This window comes from Lathamus discolor, chromosome 3, assembly GCF_037157495.1.
Source record: "Lathamus discolor isolate bLatDis1 chromosome 3, bLatDis1.hap1, whole genome shotgun sequence".
Classification (NCBI taxonomy): domain Eukaryota; kingdom Metazoa; phylum Chordata; class Aves; order Psittaciformes; family Psittacidae; genus Lathamus; species Lathamus discolor.
In genome coordinates this window covers 131,539,979-131,560,477 of record NC_088886.1, presented here as the reverse complement: position 1 = coordinate 131,560,477, position 20,499 = coordinate 131,539,979, and the positions used below count along the sequence as shown (strand labels likewise).

Here is a 20,499-nt window from a genome sequence, read left to right as displayed (position 1 = left end):
TTGAAAGGATTTGTTGGATGTGGCATCCTACTGGCCACATCAACTACCAGGTGTGGATGCAAGCCGTCAGCTTCTCATCAGAGTCACAGAAGCGAAGCCGACAGCGCAGCCAGCGCACACCAGCTTCAACCTACCATCTCGCTGCCAGCGCTGCCCGGTTATTTCAGTGCTGACCTTTTTCCTTTCGCTGTCTTGTCAAAAGCTACAATCTACGATCTGACAGTAACTAAGAAAGAAAAGGACGCAGCCAGAGCCAGGACGCAAAATTAAATGGAATTAGCCATTTCAACAGACCATCATCCAGAACACGTTAATACTCTGGAGCAGACAACCAAATCCAGTACCAGCTGTTTACATTTCCATGCAAGTCTGGTATTGAAACTATATTGTCAGCTTGTGTTGGTGGACAAGTTGCTGTTCACAACTCACTGTGCAGAGTGGCAGTGACTGTGAAAAGAAGGGCAGGAAAGGTAAATTGTCTTGACAAGACTAAACTTCTAGATGTAGCTTTTACCTTTGACGTGTTGAGTTGAAAGTCTCTTGCTTGCTGCATCTTTTTTAAGGCACTGAAATAGCTATCAGTTGAACCTTCGTGATTGCTGCTACATTTTAAGGCAATTAGATGGGGGTGTGTAGAATCTGTGTGCAATTTTCTTTCAGCAAGCTGCTTTTATAATATGAAATTGAGAGGGGGGGAAAAAAGCTTAATCTACCCTACAGTCCATTTTTTTTTTTTTGTTTAAAGAAGTGCCCTCCACCCCCAGTGGGAACCAGGAGGTATAATCCCTCCCTTAAGAGGCCAAGTTCTGATGTTGACTCTTGATGTACTCAGTGAGATCTCGTATTTGATGATCTTTCTTCAGCAAATTGCCAAAGCGTGTGTTCCACTTTACTATGCGCTCCAGTAGACATTTTTTTTTCCCCTCCCAAAATGTCTTCTCTGATTCCCATGTTCCCGGCAGCCTATGTCAGTTCAGAGCAGTGCTCTAAGGGAAAGTTACCATGAAGAAAACCAGAGTGTGGGTTTTGAGTGCTTGATCCTGAGTATGGAGGAGACTGTGGCACAGTGTTGGGCTGTGCAGTTAAGAAGGAAGAGCAGCAAACGGTTGTGTTGTGCTGTTGTTAGAGCTCCAAGCCAAACTGTTTCCTTTATAGTTACTAAGAAATAATTTTAAAAGCTTGCTGTGGAGAAGCTGAGGAAACAAACCCAGGTTTCCTGATACCTTCTCCCTCAAATTCGTTTCCCTGTCTAGCTACTGGGTACAATGATTCCAGGTGCTTTCATGATGGGTGTCGGCTAGTGCTATCACTACTTGTCTCCATCCCTTCTCTTCTCCTGCAAACTTCTTTTCCCAGCAGATGCTCAGACAGGCAGATCGCCTTACTGATCTCTCTGGCAACAAACAGAGGGTTATTTTTCAGGTGCGTGAGCAAGCTCAGTGCACTGCAACATGATCAGTGGTGCCAACAGTGGAGGGCGTGTGCAGTTGCAATCTTATTTCTGACAGCAGAATCATTTCCTAGACTGGCTTTACTCAAATGTGAAACTGCTTTATCAATTAAAAGATTATTGAAAGGTTTGCTAGAAAAAACAATAATGCTTCTCCTGCTTGAATTAACAAATCACAGGTGCTTGTTGTGATAATGAAAAAAAAAATCACAGGAACCTTCACTATCAGGACTGAAGGAACAGAAGTTGTGAGAGTAGTTGAAGAGCAGGTTGCTTGCAGCACTTGCTCTGGCCAGCAAAGAGCGTGTCTGACTGTGGCAGGTCTCTTGTGCTGCTGGGGCAGGGGTGTGGAGGATGAGCACAAAGAAGATGGCAGTGCCTGAATCCTGTTCCCATGCACAGCAGATGCTAGTGGAGCTGTGCACAGGCACAGCTCTTGTACGGGCAGAAGGATTGTGTTTTTCCAGGGCTTGTACCAGATGCAAAGCTTCCTCTCTGATTCACAGAGGGGTTAGAAGAGGAATCCTGTTTGTCAGCATGTGCCAGAACAGAGCTGCTGCTGAAAGCCGAGTGCCATCTGCTGTGGGGACAGGAGGAAGGACTGGTGCTTATGGTTAGCAAAGGTGTCTGTCCCAAAAGCTGTGGAAGAACCATGAGATGACATCAGCCAAGTCAGAGTATTACTGTGGCACCCTTAATTAAGGCACTGGGGTCTGTGCTGTGCTTACGGGAACAAACTTGAGACAAAGAGAAGACTCTGTGCAGCACTAATGCCACTGTAGCACTCTTGGCCTTTGCTGCTGAATAGAGTAACAGTGTGAATGTTTTGTTTCAGGCATAGGACAGAGAACAGCCATTGTCATGTTGTACTTCAGATCACTCTGGATAGAAATGCTGTATTTGAATTTTTTTCGTAACTCTCTGGTATTTTTACTTACAGAATCCTTTCAAGTTGTGGTAAGAGGCAACGGCTTTTATCATGCAAGAAATATCGACCAGGTACTCTGCAGCTTCAAGCTCAATGACAGCCTTACTATCAGTAAGTTTGCCGGCTGGTGCATCCCAGTGCCCCCTGTGGCTGTGTCACCTCATGGGACGCAGGCCAGCTGTCATCCATGTTGAGGGGAGTCCTTGCAGTGGCTGTGGGAGGAACTGTGTAGGAATCTGTACCTAGCTTGAAATTCATCCTTATTCAATCCTGTGACCTATGGGCATTGTGTTGTGACTACTTATGTGGGGCATGCTGCTGCACAATGAACTTCAGCATCATTGTAATGATGCAAGTTGGTAACATACAGCCAGTGAGGACTGGATATAAGGTTTTAAAAGGGAGAAATAAAATTGCTCCCTATTAACCTTGTTCATCACCACTAAAAAGAAATAATGCTATCTAGATCTGCCAGTGGTGTTTTCAGAGTCTTTATTCATCAGTTCAGGAGACATTCGCCACAAAGCAGGGTCCTCCCAGGCCTGCTCTGTTCCTTTCTGATGCCATTTGCCGGTCTCCTCACAGTGAGCATTTAGCACAGAAACTCCCTGTCATTGCTGTACGAAACAGTCTTTTGTTTGCTATCTCAGCAGCCAGGCAAAGGACTGAATGTCCAAAAAAAGATCGAATGTCCCGTTTCTGAGCAGTCTCCTCTTATTCCTGAGAAGCCGTGTGTGTCTGGCAGGGTAAAGCATGACGTGGGGAGGGGAGCTTTCTTCCTTCTCTGTATGTGCTACCCTTGTTGGCTGAGCACAGTAGAGGCTTTCATATCCTGTCCTGGTCAGACTGGTGCCTCCCCTAGCATTCACTTACAAGAGGGAGCACATGAATTGCTCCTTCATTTCCCATCCTGGTTGCCTATGTGGAGGCTGCATTAAATAAACTCTGGTGGTCTCGCTGTCATTCCACTTACAGATGCCCTTTGCAAGAGATTCATTTCTTGTGTTTACTAGGTAGACACTTTTACTTTTTCTTCCTTGTCCCTCATCCAGTAGCACCTTGACTGGACTTCACACAGTGAGTGCTGAGCCGGGCTTAGAAGCACACAGGAGGAAAACTACCCTCATTCCACATCTCCTCCGTGCTGTGTTTTCCTTGCATTAGATCTGCAGCAGATGCTGTGATGAGACACTGATGTGTACTGGCTGGCTTTTTGCCCTCGGGCTGGCCCTAAAGTGTATCACTATGATTTCCATGGCCTCATCTCTGCCAAAGCAGGGAAATGAGTTTTGTCTTTGGGTGGCCTTGGAGTGAAGCAGGAAGGAACAACTCTCTGTTGTTGTTTATTATTTTCCTAGGTAGAAACAGTAATCAAGCCTCTAAATTATAAATAAACTATCAGCTTTTAGCAGCCCCTTATTCACTTGGGTTGGAGTCTTGTGACTAGTCTTTCCCTGGACTAGCACTGTAGCTGCTTGGCTGACTATCTGGAGCTAAGCTACAGTCACAGCAATGACTTCTCTGCTCTTGTGCCACAGCTTACACATTTTTAGTGGAGTGGCGTTGCAGAATTGCTGCTGGGCTTCCTCTTTGTGTTCATGGGACTTCCTGGATGTGAGTTTTGAAAGCAACTGGATTAGTACTGATGACTCTTGGAGCAGCAAAGTTCAAGGAGGTGGAAAACCACCCATGGACTTGCTTTTGACTCTCTCTGCACCAAATCCCTATAAACATGGGCTGTTTGTGGATGATGCTGCCTCAGAGGGGAGTTTGGGAACTGGAGAAGCAGCAGCTAGTGCAAGATAGGTCCTCATGGTAGCAGCAGTCATGGCCCCTTTCTGCCTGTCTCCCGTATATGCCCAATCATAGGGTTTGGGGTTTTTTTACTGTCTATTCACATCGGCTTCACCCAACCCCTGTCCTTCCATTTCCCAGAGTTCAAACAGTGCACACTTGGCTTCTCCTGTATGTGTGTTTTGAAGTGGGTGGGCAAAAATTGAACCCTATACTTTTGACCCCTTGAGTAACTTGTGGGGTCAGAGCATTCTGTACAATAGAGTTTGCATGCACTTGTCAGAAAGACAAGATGAAGACTCCTCAAAGCTGGCTTCCAAATGGCTGATCTCTGCTGTTGGGAATAGATGTATACTTCCATACTTTTGATATAGTATCTCCAGTCTAATAACATTATATTGGCATCAACAAGAATGGTCATTTCCGTACTTTGTAATTTGGTACCACTGGGGGATTGTTGGTACTTGCCGATATAATGAATTTGTCTATGACTCTCATTTGGTATCAACGCTTCTCCAAAGGGTGGCCTGCTTTGGAAAAATTCTTTTCTTTTCGCCACTGACAGTTATATTCATTTCTTTTCAGATGAAAAGCCGACCCTTGTTCATGATACTTACTTACTTTGTCCTGCCCCAGTGATAGAAGATGCTGGACAGTAAGTATTGTTTCTAGCACATGTCAAGAGAGAGTGGACTTCTGGATGAGGGTGTCATTACTGAGGCAGGGGCTCAGAATTTTGCCCAAAGTGCCAAGCTAATAAATTTTGGTGTGTATGACAGGATTACAGACACCCCGTTTAAGCAAAATCCTCTCCTAGGATGAGCAAGCATAGCTGTATTCAACACTGTGGGTCTTTAGAACAGCTTAACCAAAGGCCTTGTTGGACCATGGACAAATTATAGAACAGTGCTTTGTCCTCTGTTCCTATATCCTGTTTTTTCAGACCAAAAGGTAATTGAATTTGACTGAAAAGTGGTGCTTGATTTGAATTCTCTTGATGCTGTTGTAGATGTTAATTCCTGCATTTTGCCCTGCTCTGTCTAGTGTTGGTATTTTCCAGCTGTTTTAATTGTGCAGACTCCTGGGAGACACGGCACAAGGCTCTACCTTCCCCATAAGTGATCTTGTGGGTGCTTAAATACCATACTGGGGGTGAGGGAGAATGCCTCCTTCCCTTTTCCTATTCATGGGTGAGGGAAAGTTGTTTGTTGAGGGGTTTGGGGTGTTTTTATGGGCTTTTTTGTCTTGTGGTTTGGGGTTGAATATTTTTTCATTTGTTTGGGGTTTTTTGGTGTTGTTTTGTGTTTTCTTGTTTTGTTTTTTCTCAGACCATTTCTTTGATATGGGAGAATGGCTAGGGCCAGATTTCCTTTTAATTTCACTGTCATTTCAGTGTTATTACCCTTGACCTCGGTGTGGGTATTTTGGATTTGTTTGGATATAAAATAAACACATTCTGGTTCTTAAAGCTCCAGAAAGAGTTTTTTTTTTTTTTAAATAAAGTCTTAGTTGTGTTCTCTAGGGTACTATTGTAAAGGTCTGAGATTTAAGTTATGACCTGGTGTCCTAGTGCCCTTTGCCCCAGGTGGCGTGGAGGTTTTTTAATAGAAAGCATATGCCCCAACTCAGTTAAGGCAACATAAAAAGGGCAGCTCCTGGGCAAGCAGAAACACAAATGCAGGTGAGCACCTGAAGCCATGAAAATGCCCTGTCTCAGCAGGACATGCATGCTCATGAGCCAATAGTTAAACCACAGCCAGAATAAAGGTAACAATGGATATAAAGATGACACTAAAAATAAGTATATCATCTCTTTTGTGCTTTAGGGTGGTTTTCTTACAAGTCAGCATGAACAACGGGCTAACGTTCATCTCCAGCTCTGTCAGCATCACCAGTACACAGTGTGTAAGTAATTGCAATGGGGCTTGACAGAGAAACCATGAGAACTCGCAATGAGGCAGTGGTTCTTCAGGCAAAGCCTCCTTGAGTGAGCATGAGTTCTCTACAGCTACTGTATCACAGTTATTGACTGGATCCCAGCCGTTCTTTGGAAAATAACCAGGGCTAGTTAAGTTTAAATTGTTATTGTTGATGGATAGATCATGATAGGTTTACTGAATAAAATAGTACAACAAAAGGCACCCTCCCCATTCCTAGCCCAGGAAAGGGAGTTCCGCAAAACTAGGTACTGAGTAGAAGGGAATCTGAGAAAATGAGGGAAGGGTGTTGCTTCCAGATGCTGAACTTTGGGCTCCATTATGGGATCTGGGGTCAAAAGTGCAACTGTCAGGACTTGGATCTGGAAGGGGCCCAGCATTGGAGGTGCTCTGAATTTACGTGGTTATTTTTTGGTTGGAGCTTACAGCATTTGTTTTTAGACCACCACAATTCGCCTTTGCTAGTTCACGATTTACTAAGGTGTTTTTACTGTTTTAGTGGCAGAGGCTGGTTGCTATTCTCTTGGTGTCATGAGAGGTGACCAGAAAGAGATGGCAGCTTCAGATCCGGATGAGCTTCTTCATAAAAGGCCACTGCTCAGCCCAGCCAAGGGCAAATGTGCTGCTGCAGGACAGCAATGGCTTTGATATGAACATCTCCTGGTCAAAAAGACCAGGCAGAGTGTTAGGGGCCAACTGCTGGAAGTGATCCTTTATTAAAAATATGATTTTAGAATCAAACAATGAAAATTAAGACAACAGCTACGAGGTAAACAGTAGTCCTTCTTGTTTTGGAGTGAAAATAGGCAACACCTGTAGTTGTGAAAGCAAGAACAGTAGCGAAAGATGTGGCCTTGTGCTTGTGGAATAAGCTAGGCTGGCTGAAATACCTGATAGAAAGCACTTTGTATCAAAGTTGAGCTTTATCGTTACTAGTGTCAAAAGGTCTTTTATAGCCTAGGCCAAATGCTGTCATACTGGTTTGTAATCATTGTTGGCCTTTTTGACGGCTGCAGAACACAAGGGTAGGAATATACACAGCGGCAGTGACTGGAACTTGCAAATTTAATTTTCTGATGTTTTCAGCAATGAAGCTGGGAAATCTCACACCAGATTTCTGGGGCAGGCTGGGGTGCAGGAACTCAGAACGTAGCAGAGATACGTTTGCTGCTTCACCTGATTTTTATTTTTCTGAAACTTTCCTCCAAATTTTCTGCCCCAAAGACTGATATTTCCACATTTTATTCCCCTTGTGGAACACAAGTATTAACTGGTTCATTTAGTCACCCGTATGTAGCTTATTTATAATGAGCACTGAAATTTTAGCCATAGCTGGGGCTCCCACAGGCCAGAGCATGGATGGAGGAAGCGTTCCTTTCAGTAGCCTTAGGATAAAGAGAGGAATCCAATCTCCAGTCCTGTCAATCTGACAGCTTTTGACCAGCGTCTTGCAGATTGAATGTGAAGGAGGCAGAAAGCCTGATTCTCAGTTGGTACAAAAAGGCTGTCTCAGTCTGGTTACATCCCATAAACAGGGAGGTTGGCAGTTCAGTTTCCAACTTTGTCTTAATTTCATGCATTTAACTCTTCTCGTTTTAGAGACTCCCTCCATTTCCTTTCCTCTCCCGTTTCCTTTTCTGTGGGTGGCAGTCAGCTGGCCTGCTCAGCTCTCCTCCCCTGCTGGCCCTTCTGTCCTTTCTGTACAGTAAGTATCTTCACTTTACTCCTAAAGCCTCTCTGTGATCCCCATGCTTATTTCTGTTCAGCTCCATGAATTCTGCTATTTCTTTTTCCAAGTCCAACTTCACTACAATGCTTTGTTTATTTAATCATTAAAAGAGGACACTTTAGCTCTTTGCTACCAGCGGCTTCAGAGCTGCAGCGGGCACATGTCTCAGCAATTTATATGAGCACTTAGCATGGGAAGAGTGAACCTGGGAGGAAAGGCTACAGAACAAGGTGGTGAGGTGTGTTTGGAGTAACAGTAGCAGTGGTATGTGCATCTGTTGCTCATGCACTGCATTGCTACTATGCTTGGATTTGATTTTGAGTGCAGCAATACCTCTTGAAGTCATATTTGACTTTTACTCGTCTTTTTCTCAGCAGACTGACTTTGCTGGGAATTCATGCCTTTCAAGTCTGCTTTCCAAGTGTATTTAGTGCCACATGGGTCCATAGGAGGGCCAGAGAGGGGAGCTGCAGCACTGAACTGCAGCTGGGTAGTGTGTCATCTAACAGGTGAATCTCATGGGCTTTTATCCTCCATAAGTCTTCTTTAGAATTTGCTTTTTTTTTCCCATTTGTCTTCCCACCTACCCTTCTTTGAAAATCTCTTACAGCTTCCTATTTAGCCAGTTCTGATTCCCTCAGCCTGATCCACAGAGCTTTTTTCAAGCTTTTTGCACATCCTCCTAATCCCAGGCTCTCCTCTAGTTTGCTGCCAAGTTCTGACTGTTCTCTGCTACCTCTGGTGCTAGTGAACTGAACCGGTTCTCAAACTCAGAAAGTCTACCACTGAAGAGGTTTCTTTTCCCAGTATAAAAGAAATGGCTGGAGCATGAGAGCTAACCTTAACCTCGTCCCAGAGCCCAGTGCAGTCTAAGGAAACAGCATGTCCCAGCATGCCACTGCAACAAATGTTTAACTTCCAAAAAGCCATGTGCTCTGTGTGCTCTGCAGGGGCCAAGCAGCATACGAAGACCTGCTTCTCTATGGTCATCAGAGTAATACACAGAGTTAATAACTCTTCTGAACACACTGACGTGAAATGCTCTGAGTGCAAAGAATCCATTAAGATTTACTCAGGAAAATCAAAGCTGTGATTCTCTTTGGTTGCCTGACTGCTCTGAAAAGCAATTTCAAGTGTTAACATTTGAATTTATTTTAGATTCTAGTAATTCTAAAGAAAATTAACTTTGATTTTGAATGCAAACCCTTGGCTATCCAGCCGTAAAGTCTCACCGCTCTCTGCGGAGAAACAGATAGAATATAAGAATCAGAAATACCCAAGATCATGATGACAGAATCTCATTAAAAATAATTAAACCAGCTCTACAAAGTGTACCGACAACCAGCAGCATAAAGGACTAATTTGCAGACTTTCAAGGCCAGGCCGGATGTGGTTCTGAGCAACCTGATACAGTTGAAGATGCCCCTGCTTATTGCAGGGGTGTTGGACTAGATGACCTTTGAAGGTCCCTTCCAACCCAAATTATTTGATGGTTCTATAGTCACTCAGGTTGGGATTATGTGTGCAGTTTGAGTCAAGATGCAATACAGGCAGGCTTAGGAGCTGATGAGGCTAAGTAAATTGTGTTCTCTTCTGTGATGCTGACCCATAAAGTCTTAGCCCAAATATTCCCATTCTTTGAATATCAGCATTTACATATTGTACATCTCTGGTGACGAAAGATGACTCTGCACACCTGAGAGAGTCTGTGGTCATGTAGTTTGCAATGCCCCTCTGCGAGTACTAAGGGACTTGTCAGCACAGATTTGGGGATGGTTTTTATACAAGTTAACACGCTTTAATGCAGTGGGCTAGAAGTATACCATAAATTCATATATTCATGATACCTATACACACCACAAACAGGAGGTGCATCCCTGCATCGTGACTTCAAATACAGATTTGTCATACCAAATGTTGATGTGACCCTAATGATAATAGTGACTGAGTGCACAATCTACCTGAGACCTCACAGTAAGGGAAACTCGGTTCCTTTTACCCAGTCTAAATGTGTAATATAAAGACTCCTGCCTTGTTTGTGACGTGCCCACATAACTTGGAAGTAATCATCTGTTTGCAGCTGACTGGGACCATCCTTTTCATTGTTCTCCTGGTTCTCTTTCTGCTGCTGGCTCTGGCTCTTCTGTGGTGGTTCTGGCCCCTTTGCTGCACAGTGGTAAGTACAGGATTTTATTCTTTTGACTTGGTTTCATCTCTTTTTGAAACCACAGAATTGAAGTTGTTGGAGTGGATGGTTAACTTTAAGAAAAATATTGCCAGGCTTGTACGGCGCTGATTCAGCAGACTGTTAAATGTGCTTGTTAAGTCACTCTGGTCTGGGGTTTTGAATGTTGTGAAGTTTACGTTATTTTGACACTGAATAAGTTTAAGTGAGCTTGTGGATATGGCCCAAGTGTTTGTAGGAGCTGCAGATTCTGCATTAGTTTCTTGCACTAGTTTGGTGGTTGTATAATGCTTTTAAGGCAGAACTACCAGAATAATAAGCTGTATTATGTGTTATTTAATAGGGCACTTCTTGACTACTCAGATAGTTCAATGTGATGGATTTAACTTCTTGTCTGCATTTATTTTATGCCTATTGATTCAGCTGGGCAACCCATCTTTGATATTAGCAGAAGAGCAGAGAAGACATAGCATTGAGATGATGAACCCTATCATTATCTCAGATTTCTTCCACTGTTTATATATTATAGGTGATCAAGGAGCCACCACCACCACCACCTCCAGAGCCTGTAAGTACACTACTTTGGAGCTATTGTGCTGCCTGCAGCCACTGTAGTGTATAGTGCTGCCAAGGAATGTCAGCCCTGTAGGTGTCTTAATGATACCTTGAAGGCTGTGAGAGGAAGTCCCTTTGGTCAGGACAGTTATTTCTGTTTTATGGCTGCTTTATATACATACAGTAAGGGTATTTCCATCCACAGAGAAAATAGTTGCATAACTCAGAAGTCCACAGACTGGGAGTTCTCATGGTATTTTGTTCCTTCTGCTGCACATAAAAGAGGTGTGTGAGCAAATCTTTGCTTCTAAAGCTGTGTTGAAAGCCGTCCCTCCTCCAGCAAAGCTGCCATTGCTCTGAGCGGGAGTTTAGCCCAGCTTTGCAGTATGAAACAAAGTTTGGCAGCTGAAAGAAAGGACAGTGAAGGCCACATTCTTGTGGCTTTTTTACAGGAGAGGGAGACAAGAGCCTGCCACAGCTGTGGTTTTGCTGCAGAGTGACCTTTTAAAGGACATTTAGCCTTTCTCCTCCATTTAGGTTGTGAGCTATTTGAGGTATGGTTGTAGTTGGCTCTTTTTGGGACAGTAACTGATGCTGACCTCTCTGGCCCTGACCTCAGCTTAATTTCACTGTACTAATTTCATTAAAATAATAGTAATAAATAAAAGTACCTCCAGAGAAAACTCGTGCCTGCCTTTATTTCTTTCATAGGCATAGACAGTTAAATGATGGAAAAATACTTGCCTAACCCCCAAGAGAAGCTTACAGTTTGCTGCTAACTTGCTGTAACTTGGCATGAATATGAGGAGGCAACCACAGCTGCTGTTTTGAGGTTGCCAGAGGCCACCATAACTGTGTATGTGATCCTATTGCTTGTCCTGGGCAGCAGCACTGTGACAACTTAACTTTAAAAGACATACCAAAAATCATGCTGGTTCTAGGGTGATTAGTGTTGCTGTGAAGCAAGCAATTGCAGCTAAGCTGTGTTTGAAGGAGGTTTTAGAGCGCATGGCACCCCTGCAGCAGAGTTCACAGATACTTTGAGATTATTCTGATTTGCAGAGATTTTAGATGTAGAGACGGTGATCTGATGTTAAGTGTCCAGGAATAACACAGAATACAGATGTTATCCATCCCTTTACTTGGGATTACTTGTCTTTCTTTATCCAGTATGGAGTGTGGGCTTGTTATACTTAGTCTTCCTAGGTATAGTGAGTTGTCCTTTAGCTGATACATCTGGTATTGCTGCTATTAAACTGAATATAGTTATCTAACACTTGTTCTAAACCACAAGCATTAGATTCCCATTACTATTCAAAATATATATGTGGTAGCTGTTTATATTGCTTTGCTATGTGTTCAGTGTAGGGGATATTTGGTATAACAAAGGTTGTTAAGACATGAACACATGAAATCTCTGTTACATCACATTTTATGTTATACTCAAGTTCACAATGAAATTAAATATCACTGAATTCAAATTATTGATGTATTTCACTGGGTACTGGTTTAGTTGTCCACAAAGTGGGATAAAATTTGTTTGTTAAACAAAAACTCTACAAAAGCAAACCAACAAAACCCAACACCAAATCCTAGTGCCTTCCTTGTATGTTTGTTTCCCTGACTTAGGATAAAACAAACAAACAGCAACAACAAGAACAAAAAAAAGCCCCCACCAGCACCAAAGGCAACACCCCACCAACCAGTTCCTCCACCCACCCCACAAATGAAACCAAAACAACCCGCTCTTACTGGTTAATGGAAATGTCAACTCTAGTCTTGCCTGGCCATGCTAAAGCATTTGTTGGAGGAACTAACTCATGTACCATAGCTGAGAGATCAGATGTCACTGAATAACTGGTGGAAATAATGTTTGTCAGAGGCATAACCTAAGAGTTAAATATGAACAAACAAAAATAACAGCATGTTTAAAAGAACAAATATTGTTGGCTTTTGGACTCTCCATTCCTTTTGCATTCCAATAGAATCATGTGGGACAATTTTGAGAAAATGTCACCTAGTAATCTGACAATAACTTGTGTCATTCTCTAGTATTTGGATTTCACTTGATTTTTTTTTATTTCTTTTAGTAAAACCTATGTCTAGACAGTTTCTAAAAACATGCTTGTACTGATGAAAATGAGCAAGAAGCACTGTGCATGGCCAGCCCAAGAGCAGTGTGCACATCTGCATGTCAGCATGAAGTTAGTTATTTGTGTTCATGTAAGGAAGGAATATGGCACCTTAGGAAGCTTGTTGAGCCCTTTCCTCAGTTATAGGTGTCATGGTGTGACTTTCAGCTGCCTCAGCTCAGTGTAATGATAGGAAGTCTGAGAAATCCCAGTGACTTCTGTTGGCTGATGATGGGAGCAGAAGTGTTCCCAGGGTTGTTGAACCAGAAACATTTGCCAGCTTTTAGTTAAGCAAGAACAGAACAGTGAACCTGAAGTAAATGCCTGATTCAGACTCTCCCACGTTCCAGAAAAATAATCTGCAGTCTTTGTAAGTGCAGGTCAAAAACTCTGGATCTGAGCTTCCTGACAGTTTGGAGATGCTCCAGTCTCAGTCCTGGTTCCAAACTGTACAGCTTGAGCCAGACTGTACAAAGCAGCACAGAATAACTAGTTACAGCTGCCACGAGAAAATGGTCTGATGCCCATGTTAGAAAACTCACAGTAGTAGCTTTTTTCCCTGTTAGATGACATGAAGTTCTAAAAATGCAATTAAAAAATTATTTCTTTAGGCCAACTGATTGCTGCACCTTCTGCATAGCCATAGTGGGAAGCCAGTATAGCGTACGATTCATTTTCACTTTGCCTTCCCTTAAAAATCAGTTGTGATTTTGAAGCTCAATGCATATTTGACTGCATAAAAGCTGCCTGGAGAGAGGAATAGGCAATCCTCTTTGGCTTCCCTGGTTAAAATTGCAGCTGCAGAGACAAAAAACTTTTGTTTTTTGTCAGCAAATAAGTATAACACACAAAGCCAGCTATCCAAGGGCTGGACCATAGGATGTTCAGTTGTTTGCCATAGTTTACACTGTTTGTGTGAGAACAGAAGTAATAGCTGCCTGACTTTCCCATAGGAATCGGATGATGAAGATGGATTGCCAAAGAAAAAGTGGCCAACCGTGGACGCATCTTATTATGGAGGTCGAGGTGTTGGTGGGATTAAGAGGATGGAGGTATTTGGCTTGTTCTTTAGTGTTGTAAAAATCAGCATGTTTAGTTATAAATTATAACAATCTGGTTTTATGTGTTTTGGGTTTTTTTTTAAAGCTGCCTTGATGGGCTAGAGACTGGGATTTAATTAGGGCTTGTCCAGCTGATTGCACCTGCTGTCCTAGTAACAGACACCAAGCTGCCATTATTTGCGTGAATAATTAAATGAACTGAGCATTATGAGCTAAAGAAAATTTGCAGGTTAAGAAATGAGATAAGCTCCAAAAGAAGTTTTTAATTAGTGAATCAACCTGTCGGTGCAGTTGGGTTCAATTCTTTTGTTTCAGGCAGAGTTACACACCGGTTTTGAGTATCTGAGGGTGCCGTCTACACTGTGCCTGACTGGCTGGGAGCAGTTAGCTTGGGGAATTTAAGCCAGGGTGTTTTTTTTCTCTTCAGCCCACCCATATTTTTCTTTTGGGTTTGTTTTTGGGTGTTTGGTTTTTGTTTTTTTTTTTTTGGGGGGGGGTGCTTTGGTTTGTTTTGGTTTGTTGGTGTTGGGTTTTTTTTGTTTGTTTGTTGGGTTTTTTTGGTTTTGTTTTTTGTTTCTTGTTTGTTTGGTTTTGGGGTTTTTGGTTGGTTGGTTGGTTGGTTGTTTTTTTTTTAGTTAAGTGTTAACTCATAATGCACAAAACCACATGTGCTGAAATTGGCCAATGAATCAAATCCTGTCCTGGGATTCATGCACAAGCCAGTCTTAGTGTGTAAACTGAGGTGTTACTCTGAAAGAAATTTGCCTTGTGCCCTGTCTTACGGCATGTAGGTGTCAGGGAATCAGTGGATAATGCTGTGATCAGCTACTAACTCCTGTAAATAACCATGTTAGTGAAATCAACTCAATATTCCTAACCATGCATGCTGCCCTGGATGCTGTGAATTCCCACAACAACTTAGGTTACTGGATGGTGCAAAAGATAGTAGTTCAAGCAGTTTTTGAGTGAAACTATTTGTCTCTTAGACGTGCATTTCCAATTACAGTGCAAGTTTGGTGCCTTCATAAAATGGGCTACATATCTGGTGGCATTGGGTCATCTGATAGGAACTAATTAATGTCTGTGAAAGCCACCCGCTGGTGGGGACTGCTGAAGAATATCGACTTACAGTGTGTTCTCCTGACTTCAGGTGCGATGGGGAGACAAGGGGTCAACAGAGGAAGGAGCAAAACTGGAGAAGCCCAAAAATGCTATTATTAAATTGCCAGAACAGGAGTATGAGCCATGGGAACCAAAGCCGAAGAAGCCCCATGTGAGAAAACCACCTTCCCAACGGAAATGGTACACTCCAATCAAGGTAGCGTGTCTGCCCCTCAGTTTTACCAAGTCTCTTCTGTTGTGTATGTTGCTACATCCTGCTTCCTTAGTGCAGCCTTACTTACAGTGGAGCTGGGGGGAGCCTATTTAGAAAAAAGGCCAGTAACAGTCACCTTTGCTCATTTCTTGGAAAATGCGTTTCACCTGGCGATGTGGTGCAATAGCTTTTTGAGGAAAATGGGAAGGCATGTGTAGACATCTTCCCTCCTTCAGCTCATATCTTCTTTTCAGGCATTTTTGCATAGCCTTGATTGTAACAGCAGACATCTCAACTCTTAAGAAGGCTAGATGATGTTTAATGCTGTCTCAAGGCAGTATACAAGGAGGATCACATAAAGTGCACCATCCTTTTTTGACTTTACTGTGGCGAAGGCCTTTGGTTGAGATTCAGCTCTGTTTCTCTCTAGTTCAGCCACAAGATGTAGTTTCTGATTTTAGACAAGTCGCTCAGTCTCCCCACACTTCCATACCCATTTGTCCCATATCATTATAGTATCTGATGTCTCCCTGTCTTTTGATGTATGTATCCTCACACAACCCTGGAGGCAGAGCAGAGCTATTCTCTCCACTTACAGAGAAGGAAGCTGGAGAGCTAGCACAGGCCAAGGGAGCAGCATACCATGCTCATCCCAGAAACCTGTGGCTATGTCCCAAACCAGTGCTTTGTGGGATGAGGTCTCCCTCCCCACCATGCTCACAGATGAGTTTAACAGTGCTTGAATTTATTGTCTGGAAAGTAGCTGTGATTTATTTTTATTTTTTTTAAAGCCAGCCTAGGTATGTAGTTTTGGGGCTGTTTGTCCATGCTGTAGCTCACCTCCCATCAGTACAGTACTTCTGTGGTTCTGCCTTTCATTAACATAACACCTGTCTAATTGTACATTTTACAGGAGTTGTTCACATTAAGCTACAGTCATCCTCAGTGAGTATGGCTCACTGAGGACTGAGGCAGGCTGAATTTGGCCCATTGCACACATTGAATATTGGGTACATGTTACACCACTAAGGTCTCTTTTCTGGCTGTCCAGATAAGCAATATACAGAGGGCAAGGGCACAGGAGCAATGTTTGTGCAGACAATTTTATACAGAAAAGCTGAATCAACTCCCTGTAGTTTAATCTCATGCTGTTTTCCAAAATTTCTTGGTCACATTACTTTTATTTTTTTTATATATATTCCAGGGCAAACTTGATGCACTGTGGGCTTTGGTTCGACGAGGCTATGATCAAGTCTCTCTTATGAGACCTCAACCAGGGGACAAGGTAAGGTGTTGCAAACACACTGGCATGTTACTTCTCTGTTAGCAGCAGCAATGCTCTTCCCTTCCAGCCACCCTTCCAGGTTCAAAATGAGCTAAAATGTTTGCTGTGGCATCTATTTTAAAATGTTGCCCCAAAAAGTCAACAGCAATGTGTTCACTGTGATGAGCTGAGCAGACTGAGGAAGAAGTTGGCCAGCCACAGTAGTATATGAGACCTTTTTCAGCCATGATAGTTCTTAGCCTTTTTTTTTCCCTGGGCACACATGTTGAAGTCAAAGGAGATAGGTTCTTTGAGACTGCTCATTTAGAATTTAATATGCAGTAGTCATTTTACAACAGTAATTATCCTTCCTACCCAGCTTCGTTAAAATGCTTCTCAGAGTTAATAATAGAGTTAAGTGAATAATAAAAGACATCATGAACTCATGGGAAAACATGTGCAGGTGATGAAGAAACAAATCATCAAAGTTAATGGAGAAAAACTTTTATGTAAAATTCTGTGCAAAGACACATTTCTTGGTTATATCCTATATGTAGACAGAGAGTATCTCCTGCCTTGATAAAGTCTATTAGCCAGACACTGGTCAGAAGTAGATTCTGCCTGGAAGGAAGCAGGAGGTATGTGCCTTTCAGAGACGTGGAGATGTCTGTGTACTGCCCCTGGGTCACTTGTGTTAGTTTAGCTGAGAGCTCTCACAATTTCTCTGTGAGAGCCTGGCACCGTTATGGTTCTGTCTGTCTTGTTCCTCTGAGGGGAAAACTCTCTTAAGAACTGAGTCCTGCTGCTTTGGGCTGTTGCAGCTTCAGATATGGCTTTCTGCAGTGCCACCGTGAAACATGAGGACTGAACAGAAACGACAGCACCTTTCTCCCCACTGTGTCCCTTCTCTGGCAGGAGTCCATATATTTCATCACCTTTGCTCTCAAGGGGAAGTGGCTACAGAGTTACAGCAGGGGCCACTAAGTGCTGTTCTGGGGTAGGAGCAGCGCAGAGGCCCTTGTGTGGGGTTGTTTTCCTGGGTGACCTTCACATCTAATAACGGACTTTATCCCAAATTTCCATCATCTAGGGCAAATAAGTTGTACTGCTGTGGTTTTTGGCAAAATACCGTTACGACACTTGTCTGGTTATTAACCAAACATACAGTATTTCAAGTTTAGTCTCTTCCATTTTTCTTTTGGTGTGTGAGGAAACTAAGAGACCAAACTCAGCTTCCTGTGCTACTTTCTAAAATGGTTTTAACTGTTTCACTAAGCTGCATTTTCAAAGCAGCTGTGCTCAGAACACCTTATTTACTTTTTAAGCACGATCTGGAGCTTCTGAATAGGCTCTTTAGGCCCAGCTGTATTTTGATAGCACTAGCATTGTATAGTATGAATCTATCCTCTGCCTTTCACTCCCTTGGTTGGTACATTTCTATCAGTGCAGAATACAACAGAGCCTCTGTTAGCCTGCGCAGTCAAGAAACATGCAGGGGGCTGGCTTCAAACAGGGATCCTCAGTTCCTTGCCTTCCAGCTTTGCTATGGGGAAGAGAAGGGGCTCAAAAGAGGCAATGTAAAACAGAATGAGCTGAAGGATTATTGTATCAACGAGAACATTAGAAAAATCAAATGTACATCTGGGAAATAGGGTGGAAGGAATTCTATTGAGCCAGATTCAGTGGAAGAATAGGATCATCTCTGTTCCCTGGCCTGTGAAATTAACTAAAGCTGAAGAATATTGAACACGAAAAAAGAAAATGGCTGGACATCATTCTGCTGTTTTAAAAAAAGACATCACAGGCCTTTATTTCATGGGGAAAGTGAGCACAGAAAAGACCAAGGTTATTATTTATTGTTTGGTTTACTTTTCTAGTAGAAAATCTCTCAGTGGAGAATTAGATTCTTGTAAGTTAGGCTTTTTTGGGGGGAAGGGGTGTATAAATATACATTATGTACGCATAAGTATATATTAGTATACATACACATATGCACAGACTGTGTCTGAAGAATGGGGAGATAAGTCAGTGCTATGAGTGACCAACAGTGTGGAGAGCCTGGAGCACTGGCCGTGCAGAGCTGGAGGAGCCTGGCAGTCCCAAGAGCAAGCCCACTGCTCCGTTTGACCCAGGCCAGGCAGGGACAAGGTCACTCTTCCACAGAGTGGTGACAGCAGTCAATGGATTTTGGTTTACTGTTGGGTAGACATGAAAGTACAGCTTGACATGCCTCTGTGCATGGTGCTCTTCCAGACTGTGCCATCCACAGGCCACTGATCTTGGAGAGAGGGAGTGTGATTGCCTCCTTCCTCTATTATTCTTACACCACAGGAGCTGGGCTGCTGGTAGCAAGGGGTTATGGCCTCCCTGCAGAGCTGGCCGAGGCTACCGAGAGTTTTCCTGCCCTGCCTCATGCTTCCACAGACTTACCAAGAAAATGATCTGGGGATGGACAACCCATCAGTATTAGGCAGGATTGTACTAATAGGACTGGCTGTGAAAATCACAGCTGCTTTTTGGAACTGTGATTTAAAGAAAACCAGCCAAGCATAAGCTCTGATGCCCCTTCTCTTGGGAGCTATGCCCACGGTGTTTGGCTTGGCTCTGGAAACAGCTCCTCCTCTTGGTCTCCATTCAAGATCTTGTCAGTGCACCACTGCTGAAAGTGGTTATTAGTTTGACAAGTACCTCAGTAAAGAGTCACAGGACCCTACTCACTCAAATTCTGCAGGTCACCCCTAGCAGAAGCTTCTGTTGCACTAGGATGGGACAGCAAGGGATAAACACACTTAGCTCTACCCCATCATTAGCAGATAGGCTGCTATTTGTGGGTTGGCTTTTTGCTGAGCTGTCAGAAAACATCAGCAGAGGAGAAAAAAAATTGAAAAAGGGCTAGCAGCTCTGTTTTGGAGTGATGGGCTTTCTTCCTTGCAATAATGTATGAAGGTGAAGCCTTCACAGACATTTGGGCTGCTGCTGCAGTGATGAATCCCTTAGAGCAAGGCTGTTATTCTTCCTTTCCTCCCCCAGAAATTCAGGGCTTACAGGACCAGCAGTCACTCTTTTGGCCCAAGAAAAGGATTGACAGCTGTGAGGTAGGAACACTGCTCATCCAGCAACAGGAAGCGTGTCAGAGTGGCCACGTGGCCTGGTTAGCTGTGTGTTGCTCGGGATGCTCAGGCGGCCTTGAGGACTTCCTTTCACTGTGTCGGTGTCCTCCTGAGCTTGATTCTGAGCTTGCGGGGGGCTGCCATGAAGATTGGAGTTTATGAAATATTAATGTTTGGCTATCTTGAAGTATCTTATAGAAACCACAGTAGCTGGTGGGACAGGTTGTCAGTAGCCTCTGCAAAAAGGAACTTTAAACCTTTTCCCCTTGGCTTCTTGGATCAAACGCAGTGATGTTATGAACACCAGCAAGTAAACATTAAAAGCTCCAATACAGGCAGAGAGGAAGGTGAGATGTTTCTTTCAAATGGTCTGCTTAGTCACTGTTTTCAGCAAATCCATTTCATTCTGCATTTCAGCACATTCTGTCACAGGAAATTCTGAGGCTCGGTTTACCAAAAACCTCATTGAAAATGAGACAACATTTTTCCCTGTAGGCAGAATTGCTCTTGTTTACTTTAAATCTTTAGAAAGTGATTTCGTATTTGTCACCGAAAATTCCCTGCAACAGAGAACGTAGCTTGGATTTTACTGTCACCATCACCTTTCTGTACTCATGGGACTTTACTTAGAAAAAAACAATGCTTTAGAGTACTACCCTGTGGTTTGAACATGCAAAACCCTTTCCTTGGGAAGGAGACTAGAAGCAGGCTGTTGCACAAAAATCTGAAAGCCTTTTTGTCTTCTTTTTTCCATAAAACTGAAGGTAAAAATGCTGCTGTGCAGTCAAAAAGTTCACAAACTATGAGCTGCTGGTCATGTTGGAAGCCGGGACTTCTGGGTCCATTCAAGTTCTCACTATTGATTTACTGTGGGACTTTGAACAAGGCACAGCAGCTAGAATTATAAACACTCGCCTCTGAAATGAGAACAGGAATTCCTTGTGTTCCTTATTCTGTGTGTCCCTTTGGAAGTGATCACTCTTAAGCTGAAGTTAAAGCTCAGGTCTGATTACCTTCGAATGTTGAGCAATTCCTCTTA

At 43.1% G+C, this 20,499-nt stretch overlaps 1 protein-coding gene across 1 annotated transcript in view; it reads left to right on the top strand.

The window, feature by feature from the left end:
* Positions 1 to 20,499, top strand: part of ANTXRL (ANTXR like) — a 60,031-nt gene that overhangs the window by 20,790 nt on the left and 18,742 nt on the right. The window contains exons 10-17 of the mRNA XM_065671823.1: positions 2,391 to 2,489; positions 4,758 to 4,827; positions 5,999 to 6,077; positions 9,919 to 10,014; positions 10,553 to 10,591; positions 13,664 to 13,762; positions 14,922 to 15,089; positions 16,291 to 16,371. Coding sequence (XP_065527895.1) covers positions 2,391 to 2,489; positions 4,758 to 4,827; positions 5,999 to 6,077; positions 9,919 to 10,014; positions 10,553 to 10,591; positions 13,664 to 13,762; positions 14,922 to 15,089; positions 16,291 to 16,371 — 731 coding nt within the window. The remainder of the gene's footprint in view (positions 1 to 2,390; positions 2,490 to 4,757; positions 4,828 to 5,998; positions 6,078 to 9,918; positions 10,015 to 10,552; positions 10,592 to 13,663; positions 13,763 to 14,921; positions 15,090 to 16,290; positions 16,372 to 20,499) is intronic.